This window comes from Paramisgurnus dabryanus, chromosome 10 (genome assembly GCF_030506205.2).
Source record: "Paramisgurnus dabryanus chromosome 10, PD_genome_1.1, whole genome shotgun sequence".
NCBI classification, from domain to species: Eukaryota; Metazoa; Chordata; class Actinopteri; order Cypriniformes; family Cobitidae; genus Paramisgurnus; species Paramisgurnus dabryanus.
Window position 1 is genome coordinate 21,286,754 of NC_133346.1, and position 13,980 is coordinate 21,300,733.

The following is a 13,980-nucleotide window of genomic DNA, read 5'->3' on the forward strand; positions in this document are numbered from 1 at the left end:
AAATAATCTGTAGTTTGTTGGTAGATGTTTATTGGGCAAAACCTCCGTTGCAAACCTCCATTTACCAGAATAAATCATTTTTACTTTGAAATTGATGCGTTGTCACGTTAAAATCAGCTGTTCGTTTAGGTTCCGTCTACTTTTATTTACACTGCATCACAACCCCGGAGTTCTCGAACTAAAACAGGGTCTGCAGCATTTACGAATGACTCTATTAATAAGTGCGATTAAAATGCGTTAAAATGTTTAACGCGTTATTTTTTGTGTAATTAATTAATCTTAATTAACGCGTTAAAGTCCCGGCCCTAATTATTATGTAAAGATCATGTTCCATGAAGATATTTTGTAAATTCCCTATATTTTGATATATCCATAAATATATCAAAACTTTTTGAAAGTGGATGCAATTGCTAACGACGATATTTGGACAACTAGCAATTTAGATTTTTTTTTGCACCCTAAGATTTCAGGTATTCAAATATATATATATCAATGGAAAGCATTTTTTATTTATTACATCTTTTATATTTTATATTATATTTTTATTTATTATATAATTTTTTTTATTATATCTTTCAGATGATGTCTAAATCTCAATTTCAAAAATTGACCCATATGACTGGTTTTGTAGTCCTGGTCACAACACTGTAAAAAAGTTGTCAAATCAACATATATTCTTATTTAATTTCAAAACTCAAAATAGTAGGTTGAATTGACTGTTTTAACTTCATGCTGTTGATGATGCAATTTTTACAGTGTATGCAATAGTGACACTGGCCTTGTATAATCTGTACATAAATAGTAACTACCTGTACATGATCTTTCCAATTGTCTTCAGACATTGTTTTCTGTCAGATAAACACACAGAGACAGACATATCACTGGAAATACACATTAAAATGTTAAAATAAAGCAAAAATCACACAATAAGAGTGTTACGTTCATTACTTGTCAGAAAGAAAAATCAAAAACTTTTCTTTAATTTCACGTAAATGATTAATGTGGCAGAGCGTGACGAAACCGATTCTTGATGGGGTTTTTTAACGGTCATATCATTATACAGTAGTTGTAATGCAATATGTGGCAATGCATTGCGATAATGTACATCGGGGCAATATATTGTAATATTTGCTATTTTAGGAATATAATAGGATAAAATTTTAGAAAAGATGTCATTGAGAACACACCACCATATGCAAACCTTAGCAAAAAAATTGTGGCACGCCCCTATGGTAGCATTTCCTGTCACGGTTTTATTCAGATATAAAAAAGCTATCTAGTGGGCAGAATGTAAACTCCAAAAGCAATAACTGCCATGAACCACGTATGATTTCAATAAAAAATATCAATATTGCATTATTTTTATCCATACCGTATTTCCAAGCAAAATATCACAATACTTGTATCAATATTTTCTTACACCCCTTATTCTTGTCCGATCAGATTCAAGAACATGAACAAATTTTTGCTACAAAATGTATAAGCTGTGTCCAAATTCGAAAGCTGTGTCCCCCAAAGGATCCTTCAACAGATCTAGCCTTCGAATTTGGAGACTGCTATTATCTCAGAAAGACAACATTAACCCACATTTATGAAGCATTTTGCTTCGGACTACATATAACATATTACAATTATATATTTCCCAGTGAAACAGAAAACCATGTAAAGTGGAATGTGACAGGATTCTAAAAAATCTAATGTTGAAAAATAATTTAAACCCGTTAACTGGCACTGTCCCATGAGCAGGACACCCGAGTTCACTTCAGTACTTTTCATGTATATTATATATTGTTATAATATATTATACTATATATTGTTGGAAAGGTCTACAAATGTAGTTTTAATATTTCAAAACCTTTAAGCGGTAATAATAATGCAGTTACTGTAATTTATTCATTTGTAACTAGAGTATGCAGCAAACACACATTTATCATGTGTAAAATATAGGGCCGGGACTCGATTAAAAAAATTAATCTAATTAATTAGAGGCTTTGTAATTAATTAATCTAAATTAATCGCATTTTAATCTCATATAAATATTTGACCTGAGAACATTAAGAAGTAATTTTTACATGGATTTTTATGAATAATGACTGAATACATAAGCTTAACAAAATATTGTTTATTTTTGTTCAACCATGTCGTTGTACCCGGAGTCGGGCTAATGTCCACCCTAGCTGCTGTATGTTTTGCATTGAGATTATACTTGAGGCTCGATGTGCTGCGGTGATATGTGAATTCCTTGTTCCATATCTTACACACAACCATGCTCTTATCGACGCTTACCAGTGATGCGCGGGTCAATGTATAAACAACCCGCCCGCAACTCGGACCGCAACGAAAAATATATATATATTATACCCGACCCGCTTCCTGGCCCGCATTTCTTAAAGTAGTTTGTTTAATATTGCAGGGTTCGGGACTTCTCAGGTTTTGACTGTCTGTGTTCTGGTACCTATGTGCGCGGATGCCCCACCTCGCGTATAAAAACAACAAAACATAATATACTATATATAAAATATATAAAAATGTGCATAATATATTTTTTAAGTTGCACATCGTTTATAGGTTTCTTAAGTGGGATTCGGATGTGAAAAGCGCTGCATAATGTACGCGCCTTTAGTGTTACCATTGAAACTTAACTAAATTAAAAAAAATAAGAGGTGATATATAGCTTTAGCCTACATAAATGCTTATTGCTTTAATGTTGCGAGTTCCTCTTCAGCTTTTCTTGCTGTTATGTTTATAATAGTTCATTGTTCAGAGTTCATATTGATGATCTTATAGTCAATTTAAAAATGTTCTTACAAACTGACTCTATTCGTTTAACTTTTTTCCTTTACCTGCCGTCGCTGTTCTCTGTGCGTGTCCTCCGTCAAAGTAGCCTATTAAAATTAATATGAAGTTGATTTTTAAAAGTCTTAAGCACACCGCAAATCAAACGTGCTGCTACAGTATGCTCTAAATGCGCGTGTAAATTTAACTTCTGGGCACTGCCAGGCTGATTTTTTGAAAAGTAAGTGATATAGGCTACTCACTGCATGTTTTGGCATTCGGTAGCATATGCATCAATGAGATGCACGGTGTTGCTTTTAATGTTCTTTTTAATTTATATTCACAAAACCTAACAACAAAACATTGTTTATAATTACGAGACAAATTATTTGAAACGAAATTCGTTTTAAAGTAGCAAACAAAACTTAAATTAAACTCGTAATAAACTAATTAAATTGAAACAAAACAACATTACAACAATATTTAAACCCAACAATACTCAAACATTAACATATAACAGACATTAGGATACATGTTAAAATAATCTGTAGTTTGTTGGTAGATGTTTATTGGGCAAAACCTCCGTTGCAAACCTCCATTTACCAGAATAAATCATTTTTACTTTGAAATTGATGCGTTGTCACGTTAAAATCAGCTGTTCGTTTAGGTTCCGTCTACTTTTATTTACACTGCATCACAACCCCGGAGTTCTCGAACTAAAACAGGGTCTGCAGCATTTACGAATGACTCTATTAATAAGTGCGATTAAAATGCGTTAAAATGTTTAACGCGTTATTTTTTGTGTAATTAATTAATCTTAATTAACGCGTTAAAGTCCCGGCCCTAGTAAAATAATACTATATTGCATTATTTTTATTTATTACAATAAATTTAAACTGCTATAACAAAAATCTTTAAGGTGTCTTCTATAAAACAAGACTAAAATTAGGCTTCTAGACAAAAAAAATGCTAGAGTTATACTAATTTAAAGGGGTACATCACCTTTTAACCCCCCACTGGCTGTGCCAGGTAAAGGGTTAAGAAACATTTTGAGAAAAAGAATATTTAAACGTGGTTTAAAACATCATGCAGTAAAGAATTGAGTGCAGTAATAAGAGCTGTTACATAAGACAAGTCTTCAAAGACAGACATTTATCAATAAATAATGTTCATTAGTGCAATAACACCTTAAAAATTAAACAAAAAATATAAGTTGCGAAAATGGCAGTAAAAAGAAGAAAGCTGGAGTTGTCTTACATCTCCAAAGGTCTTGTACATAAGAAACTTCAGTGAATCCAGTTTTCTCTTGTAGACCGAATTTGGGCACAGACCTTGAATTACATGGGACATAGATAAAGATAAAAATACGATGTAGTGTAAAAAATTTGTAGCTACAGAAAACAGTGCAACCTACTGGGGTCGATGCCGAATTTTTCCATTAGCCTGAAGACGTGTTTGCTGAGGAGTTTGGGCTGAATCTGATCCGTCTGATGCTTGGAGAGAACCAGCTGTGGGTACTGACTGGAACCAAACAACAGTCACTCAAAGACATTAGAGATAAACCAATACACAGAGTTCACACACTTTTCCATTGACCTTTAAAATGTCATTAAGCTTCCAGCACAAGAAATCAGAGATTATAAAGGTATGCATATTTCCAGTTTTTCATGAGCTTGGGAACCTTGAATAACACTATTTTGCATAACAAAATAATGCATAATTTATGTGCTCATAGTGAATGCAGCGCCTATATTTTCACCTGAGCAGAGTCTGGATGTTAAAGTCTGGATCACACCACGAGTCCAGCAGAGTCACAACCCGCAGCTGCAGGTTTGGGTGGTCGCGCACATACATCTCCACTAATGGCAGCTTATCCAGGAGAATGAGAGGAACACACATCTATCAAAACAAATAAACGACAGTAAAACTGAGATGATCTATACTTCTTAAAAGTGTAAGGATCTTGCTATGTATCATGTTGGGGTGGTTGATCTCACCGTCTCCATGTCAAGATCTTTCTGAAGTTCCAATTTGACACTGAACACCACCGCCTGTTATACAACACAACGGTGTTAACGCTACATACACACACACACAATACATTTTATCAGTATCATTATTAACTTTAATAACCAGAATTCACAAATTCTTCTATAATCTTATTTCTATTTATTGCAAAAAATTATGTATTAATATGTGACTTGGGTGAATTTATTATAACATTAAAATTGCCACTTTGTAGGTGTGAGCAAAAAAAAACGTTTTTGGGTGTGTCCTGTTAAATGCAAATGAGCTGATCTTTGCACTAAATGGCAGTGCCGTGGGTGGATAGTGCAGATTAAGGGGTGGTATATCCCTTTTTGACATCACAAGGGGAGCCAAATTTCAATTAACTATTTTTTTTCACATGCTTACAGAGAATGGTTTACCAAAACTAAGTTTTTGGGTTGATCTTTTTCACATTTTCTAGGTTGATACAAGCAACAGAAACAAAATGAGGCACAATAATCATTTTATCTCGATTATATTTTTTTGATCATCAAAAATCGAAAATTAAAACCTATTAATTGCATAGCCCTAACCACTATAATCACTTGGTTTTCTTTGTATAATATCGGTTCCTGTTTTTAATACAAAAACTGTTACTCCACATGTAATAATAACTGATGACAACCGCTCACACCTCTTTGTACCAGCAGCAGTCGTGCAGGAAGGACACATGGTTTATCAACAGTGGTTTCTCCAGTGAGCTCAGCTGGTAAATGGCCAGCAGTGGATCCATGTACCCTGGCTGTGAGTCTGTTAGGAGTCCCAATGCTTGCTGCTGTAAACTCAGTCTCTCTTCATCCTTGAGACTTTTTAAACTGGCCTTGGGATTATTTGTCCTCCAGCGCATAAACTCTGTTAGAATAAACTGAAACAGGGTTGTAGACTTGCTCTTCTGTGTGGTGGTAAGACAGACCTCCAGCACATCCAGCAGCTCAGCTAAAGGCTCCTTCATCTGCGAGAAGCTCTCTGCTAAAACCTGTCGCAACTGAGAGAAGAGAAGCAGAGCTTTTCAGAAAGGCTACTACTTATTATAACAAAGAAATACTACAGATGCACCGATATATCAATTAAAGCAATTTTTCACATGTTTGGATATCGGTCGCATGTTTAAAAACAGGTGATAGTCATGGCATGAATCAAAAGAGAACAGGAAAATGCAATGCATTTAAGCTCCCTGTTTAAGAAACATTGCTAGTTTAATGTTCAATATTAATGGTCATTATATGAAAGAATTACATTTAGAAAACGTAATCTTAAGAATTAAAGCAACACTATGTAGTTTTTTTACCTTTAAATAATGTCTCTAAAATTATTTCAGTGATAGAACAACTTTTAACTGGACAAATTGTACTGTTGCTGCAACCTGAGAAACCTCCTAGCTGCTACAAGCACACTCTGAAAGTGGCGGTGGAGGGTAGGAAACACAGCTCCGCCCCTCCCCCTGCCTGCAGAAGAGTGTCTGATAACAGGCACTGTTGCGCTTTTCAACCACATGGGGGAGCTGTAAGTCATTTTTACATGGAAACTACATAGTGTTGCTTTAAGTTAATGCAAGTTAATAAAAGTTCTCCACCAAACTATCTGTATCAGTGGGAATAATCGACTATTGGCATTGGTGGGAAATATTCACATCGGTGCATCACTAATAAATACACATTGACATGACAATAGAATTTGAATTATACGGTTTTTAAAAAATGAGGGTCGTTTACTCTTTCTTATTTATATTTTTTCCTACTTTTCCTTAATTTTTTTACTGATTTACTGTTTTTAAGACATAAAATCATCCTATATAATGTAAAGAACACACTGTCAAAAAATAACCCCAATATTTTTAATATTGACTAAGTAAGGATATGTCAAAAAACAAAAATCAATACTTCAAATAAAAATTTTCTAATCTCAGATTATAAAATCTTATCATTAGATTATAAAACTTTAGCCTGAATTTCACAGACAGGGACACGAATGTAACCAGGAAAACTATGTTGCGACTAAGCGAAACTAAAATGAATCAAAACTGTTATATTCAAGCATATTTAAAAGTACACTGTAGAAATGATAAGTTGACTAAACTTAAAAAAATTGCGAAAACCTTTTGCGTTAAAAAAAATTAAGTAAGTAATTTCCATACTGTTACGTATCTTCTGGTATGTAAGGCTGCTTTGACGTATGTTGTTGCATCTGTGTACCAGATTATACGCAACAGTATAGAAATTGCTTGCTTAATTTAACCGATTTCCTAATTTTTTTAAAGTAAACAAATCATTTTAAGGGTGAGGTCAGCCTTTGCCTAAAATTTGCAACAATTTTATTAACCAGCTTTTTGAGGTTTCACTCAGATGATTTTTAAACTGTTTTAAAAAAAGAAAAATATCTATTCTAGACTCTCATTGCCAGCTTTTTCTTCATTATTTGGTCCAAATAGTCAAGTTTTTAAATTGTTTTTAAACATTCAGTATTTAACTTAAGATCAGAAGAGTTTAGAAGTTCACTTGAACGGTAGTGTAAGTGCAATTTAAAGAGTTTCTTCTTTATTAGCAAATGCTATTTACACTAGCTCCGCCCACTAATGGCTGGTTGGACCATTAAGTTTAAAAAAAGTTTTAAAAATGACGTGCGGATAACAATGGCTTCAGTGGCGCAGGCAGTAGGGTGTATGGCTTGTGAGACTGGATTTTAATGCAGCATCGCTGGAACAAATCCTCCTTTTGCCGCATACCTGTCAATCTTCCAGTTTTTGCCGAGATTTTCCTGTATATACCATTCTTTCCCACTATCATCCCGTTTAAATAATTTCCCATATTTCTCACATATTTTCAGTCTTTTATAAAAAATTTATTTCAAGATTTTCTTTTCTTACCCTATTAGCATTTTATTTATTTTTTTTGCTTGTTTTAAGCACAAATTCACTTACATTTTATAATTTTTTTATCAAACATCTTATTTTCTTAGGTCATTTTGCTTATCAAGAAAATATATCTTGATTTAAGTATTGTTCGATATTTGTACTGAAAACAAGACATTTAATGTGTTGTCCCTATACTAACACACCTTCTGTGTTATTATTCGTTGTGCCACCCACCCACCACAGTCCTGCGATGTTAGATCAGAAATGTCTTGTCTGCAAGTGTTAATTTATCACAAAATAGAGTAACGCGAGTAACCAACTCTTTTAAATTTCAGTAATTGTAACTGCGCTACTTGATTTAAAAAAAAAAAAAATTCGTTACTTGCTCGTTACCGCTAAAAGTAGTGGAATTACAGTAACGAAATTACTTTGTAACCCGTTACTCCCATCACTGTTTTTACTTGTGTGTCCCTTTCATTTATTTTAACATGAAATAACGCCTTAAATGGCATGACACACACAATGTGTAAAAAATTAACACATCATTTTTTGCAGTGTACTATTTACACTTATTGCAAATTTTATTATATTATTTATTAAATAAATCTTATTTTCAACTACTGTGAATAGCATGAAGATGCAAGAAAATGGTGATATTGTCACTTAGTGTAAATAGAAAATTCACTATATGTTTGCTTAGTGTAAATATCACTTTTGCACTTCGTGTAAATAGCTGAAGTCTTTTAAAATATCACTTCCTACACAAAGTTATTCCCACCTATTGTAAAGTTACTTTATGAACTTCCCATATTTTGACAAATAATTATAGATGGAATGAATCCGTTCTTCTCTCACAGCAGGTATGCTGGTCATCTTTTCCCATCTCGACATGCAGCAATTCTGCTCTTGAAGAGATTTTAATGACATGAGTTTCTTACCTCCTCCTGCTCTTTCCTGTTCCACAGGCCAGAGAGGCGCTCCTGCAGGGCAGCCAGGTCAACACCTGCAGCACAAACACATTTCCTGTTTGTCAAATCACTGCCTTTCACAATTCTTCACGAAACTTCTGCTTTAACATTTTTTAGCTTTTCTCCTTCTTATTAAACAGTTATAGCACACCGTCAGAAACAATGGTCAAAAAATTGTCCCTAGCTGTCACTGGGGCAGTACCCTTTCAAAAAGTACATATTTGCACGTATAGAAATCATAGTAGTACCTCAGAGGTATATATTGGAACCAAAAGTACATATCTGTACATAAATGGTCCATATTAGGACTTTTTTGACAGCTTGAGACTGTTTTTGACTATTTTTTTCTGACAGCATATCAAATGACAGAAAATGTGTCAAAATTGGTGTCTTTAATTTTAAAAATTCTGACCCAATTTTACTTTCAGTGTAGAGTGCTCTTCTAAACCTTTCAAATGAGAATATGATTTCAATGTAAAGGTGTACGATGTAATTTCTGTGCCACAAGTGGCATCAAACGAAATTCCAATCTGTCTAACAATAGACAAAAGGGGAATTTGAAACTCATTTGACAAACTTCACTTTTCCAGTCAACCAAAATCGGCATTCACAAGCCCTTTAACTTCCGTAATATACCCTGTTTCCGTGAGAAACAGGATATTCGACAAGGTGGTTAGACACAATTTTAACTCGCTTTTCCCGCCACCGTGGGATTTAAAGAGAAACTTTTACCCTTTTAAAAATACACTATACGGGTTTAACCCCTTCATTTCCTTTGTAATGCACTCCTTGACTCTTTCTCCTAGTTGGCCATTGTTGCATGTGGACACTTCACACCGCCTTTGAATCGGTCAGAAAATTAACATTTAATACGCGTAACAGGGAGAAAAGGGAGGGGACTATTGTTGTTGGAGAGGTGTTGGGGCTTTGTGTTTTCGACCAAGGGAACTTCGAGAAGATGAGCCATTTTTCGAAGAGGAAGGTGGGGGTGAGGCAGGAGAGGCCGATCACAATAGAGAAACAGAGGGGAGGTATACGGTGCTTTGAGAAGACCTGAAAGCAACAGACTCTATCATGCTGTGTGGCCAACACTTTGCTTTTCCCTCCCTCTCCTTCTTCCCAGGGCCGGTTTTCCTGTCCCCGCTGCCTCTCACCCTCCCCCTGGCTTCGTGTTTGTCTCGGATATCCCCCGGAAAGGGCAACACGGTGGTCACGGTGTAAAAAATCCAGCCTTCCTGACCTACAGCCTGGGAAAGTGGTGCAAAGGGCTTTTCTTCATCCACTTTCAGTGTAAACCCCCTCCCACCCATGCCCATCCACCAAGCTGCGGGGTTGCATGTTCCTGCACGGAGCTCATCACATTTGGGCACAATTTGTCCGATGTAAGTTTAACAAGCAATCTTAAAAATTATTTAGACTACTCTTTTCCCATAACTCAGCTCTGCTTTGGTGCGACGGCACCGTGCGAACCTACAAGTACAATGACACGCACCCACATACACACATATACATATTATTTCATCTTTGTGTCTACCCCACCCTAACCTCATTCTTCAACATACACACACACACACACACACACACACATACATACATACATGGGAGGAAAATGGGGCGGAAGGACATTAAGGAATGTGGACTATGCAGCCAGTCAATGGGAAGTGAGAAAGTGAGAGAGTTATTGAAAGAGACAGGTATGCACTTACAGAAGTCCATATTACTTTCACTCAAGGAGCAAACTACCTAATAAAAAACTTGAAGTACACCGAAATCAACTTTCGATCGCCAAGCTTGATTTTTACATATATTTGACCCTGTCTGTGAAATATGTGAGGTAGAGCATTGTGTTAGCAGCACAAAAGGTTTTGGGTTCAAACCTTGTAAGTCACTTAAAATGGATAAAAGCGTCTGCTGTAGATCCAAGTCTCTTAAAGGAAAACACCACCGTTTTTCAATATTTTACTATGTTCTTACCTCAACTTAGACAAATTAATACATCCCTATCTTTTTTTTAATGCGTGCACTTAATCTTTGTACAGTGCGTTGTGAATATGTTAGCATTTAGCCTAGCCCCATTCATTCCTTAGGATCCAAACAGGGATGAATTTAGAAGTCACCAAACACTTCAATGTTTCCCTATTTAAAGACTGTTACATGAGTAGTTACACAAGTAAGTATGGTGGCACAAAACAAAACGTGGTGTTTTTTAAGCGGATAAAAAATGAAAACTATATTGTATGGTGGAAGAGCACTTAGACCTCAGGTGCAGTAATATTGACGAACGTTTGAGCGAGAGAGGGAGTAGTCGGGAGTCATGATGTTATTGCATGCCGAGTTTTATTTTGTGCCACCATATTTACTCGTGTAACAGTCTTTAAATACGGAAAACATGGAAGCGTTTAGTGGCTTCTAAATCATCCCTATTTGGATCCCAAGGAATGAATGGGGCTAGGCTAAATGTTAACACATTCACAACGCGCTGTACAAACATTAAGTGCACGCATTGAAAAAAGATAGGTATGTGTTAATTAATCTAAGTTGAGGTAAGAACATAGTAAAATATTGAAAACGGTGGTGTTTTCCTTTAATCTAATGATGATATTAGGAGCATTACAATATTCTGGGCTCATTCAATAACTTGGGGTCCCACCCCAATTACATTGTAATAAAGCACAACTGTTAAAAGAAAACCTTTAAAAAGTGTGCAAGTGTGTCTTTTATGTAAACGTACCCTTTGATTGTCTTTCCAGGCTCATTCTTGCTCACCTGGTGGCGCTCTGAGTTCAATACGTCCACACCCTGTTCAAAAGAATGAAGGTCATTATTGTGAATGATTGTATAACACATGAACGAACATATACCCGGTGCAGGTCTGTTTAACAGGTTAGAACGAGGTTAAACATGCATTGTTTGATTGTTTATTCCATTAACATTCTAACCAGGTTTATAACTAATCGCAAGATTTGTTTTGTGCACTTTATTCCTAAATCCCAACCAAGAAATTCGTTTAGAAATGCCAGCTGTGACTGCTGAGTCAGGATTCTAGACTTAGTCAAATGAATATGATTTTTTTCGCTTTTTATGTAGCAATTCCCAAAAATATGCGGCTTTGCCCAGCTGGTGTTAATTTCTTCATACTGTGCATGCAAGTCAAGTTCTCACACATTCTCACGCCGTCAGCAAAAAAGAAATTGTTAAAAGTGATTCCCTTTAGTTTCTGCAATGCTTCGGGGGTAACATGCAAGAAAAACAAAAGAAGATTTACCATCATATTGAAAAGGGAAACATAAAACACAGGGTTTTTGTCTAGTTTGTCAACTTAACAGTTAAAGTAACTCGTGTTGAGAAACATGCGAACAAGTGCCGCAGGTGTCAAGACTCAAAAATCACAATCGAGTATCCACACGTACACATTTCATACATATACACACAAACAGAGTTTTCCTCCCTGTGGGAACAGCAGCTCAGGGAAAGGCAGTCTGCCAGCTGGCTTAGCGATGTGGTTTTGAGACTGTGTTTTGTTTTTTTGGTTTGAAGTCTGGACTGTTTCTCTCAGCAGTCTGGAGGGGGACTCGTGGCACCAACGCCTAAAATCTCTCGGAGCTGTAATTCAAATCTTCTCTGGTCTTTACTGACATCTAGTGGACACAGATGGTTTAAAGTATGAAATCCATCTGTTGCATATTTAGCTGAGCACTTTGACTATTTTATTTAGTTTTGTACTAAGGATATTAACATAAATATACAGCCGAAATGAGTATTAAGTTTTAATACACATGGGAGTTTTTTTATGTGATATAACTGGCTGTATGTGGTGACGCTTCGCGTCTATTGGGGTTGTGGGAGTTTATCTTTTGTTATTCAAACGATGTATACATGACGCAAACAATAGAGGCACGCGCCACTCGCATCAGGACGCTAAACTAAAAGCGATCAAAGCGCTGTAATTTTTTTACGCTGCATAACCCTCATTAGTGGTTATTTTTAATAAATGTGTTGTACCTTGTGCAACTTGCATCAAATTATTTAATGCTTCATTATTACACTTTTGTAGTTTAAGTCTAGAGTAAAAAGTAGGATACAAGAATCTAAAAAAAATATATAAATACAAAAAATTATTCGAAGTAAAAACTGTTGTGTCAGTTAAAGGGTTAGGTAAAAAAAAATCTGTCCACTGACATTTTAAAACAACAGTAGCATTTAAGAAATGAATGAATTTGCTATTCATAGCTTAGTGCCTACAACCATGGAAATACAAATGGCACATGACGACAGGTTGCTTGTTTTTACCAAACAAAATTCTGCCGGTTCCAAGTAGGCGATTGTCAACAGTTTAAACAAAGTGGTATCTTGAATATATATTCACTTCTTACCAGATCAATTATATATTTTGATGATTTCATTTCAGAAAAGCTGTTTTACTTCTGCGTCTTATAAAATAATTTTAACTTGACAGGCTAATGTCAACTTGCTAGTAACGTTATGTCATCAACACATTTGCCGTGCTTTTCATGACATATAAAACTATTTGTATTAAAAACAAAACAATTATATGTATTATGTAATTGAATAAACGTTCTTATGTAAACGTGTTTCTTGTGTAAGTGTTCAACTTACTTAGAACGTGGATGTCCAACGAGAAGATGTGAAATAAATCTTTACATATATCCGGGCGGAACCATTGCAAGCCAGAAATGTTTATTATAGACATTTAACAATGTGACACACGAACTCAGTGGGAATATTTACATGCGTAGTGCAGATTCTAGACTGCCAAAAAATATACTAATATAAAAAAATATCAAATAGAAAATAGTATTTAGAATTTTTTGAAAGATTAACATAAATAATATTTAAGGCATAAGCTTGAACATAAAAGAGTTAGGGCGCCATCTAGTGACGGTTAAAACTTTTCGGAAAAAAATCCATGTGTATAACAAATTATTTAAATAAAAAACACGGTTAATAGCGAAACTGCGCTTTTTTCTAAAAATATTAATTGACTCCTTTAATAACAATTTACAAACGTCTTCCCAATGTGTCGTGAAGTCCTGCGTGTATTGAATATTTGGAGCCTCCAGATGCGTTCGATTTAATGCGGCGCCGACAGGCATTTGACGTCAAAGTACCGCGAGAGCGGATTGAAATTAGACTTCTCTTTATGATTTCTCGAATCGATCTCGCGGGACTTTTATGTCATCCACCTGTCATTCCTTTCGGCGCCGAACAAGCCTTCTGTCTTTTATAAAAAACGCTTGAGTGTGTTTTGCTTGCATACACAGATACTTAAGAATATATATATCATTGTGAACTATATTTTAGGAAAGTTGAATTATT

The 13,980-nt window shown here is 35.3% G+C and overlaps 1 protein-coding gene across 3 annotated transcripts in view; it reads right to left on the reverse strand.

Moving 5' to 3' along the window:
- The window catches only part of exd3 (exonuclease 3'-5' domain containing 3), a 49,862-nt gene extending 36,519 nt beyond the window's left edge, over nucleotides 1–13,343 (reverse strand). Inside the window, exons 1-9 of one of the 3 annotated variants that reach the window (XM_065290367.1) lie at nucleotides 13,261–13,343; nucleotides 11,375–11,442; nucleotides 8,614–8,678; nucleotides 5,459–5,809; nucleotides 4,773–4,826; nucleotides 4,535–4,674; nucleotides 4,190–4,296; nucleotides 4,033–4,106; nucleotides 810–848 (exon numbers count right to left, since the gene is read on the reverse strand). In XM_065290367.1, coding sequence (XP_065146439.1) covers nucleotides 810–848; nucleotides 4,033–4,106; nucleotides 4,190–4,296; nucleotides 4,535–4,674; nucleotides 4,773–4,826; nucleotides 5,459–5,809; nucleotides 8,614–8,678; nucleotides 11,375–11,399 — 855 coding nt within the window. In that variant the 5' untranslated portion in view covers nucleotides 11,400–11,442; nucleotides 13,261–13,343. Of the gene's footprint in view, nucleotides 1–809; nucleotides 849–4,032; nucleotides 4,107–4,189; nucleotides 4,297–4,534; nucleotides 4,675–4,772; nucleotides 4,827–5,458; nucleotides 5,810–8,613; nucleotides 8,679–11,374; nucleotides 11,443–11,967; nucleotides 12,011–12,074; nucleotides 12,238–13,260 lie in introns of those variants that run through there. The other 2 variants (XM_073816068.1, XM_065290370.2) reach the window with 2 other exon arrangements.
- Nucleotides 13,344–13,980: the final 637 nt, after the last annotated feature.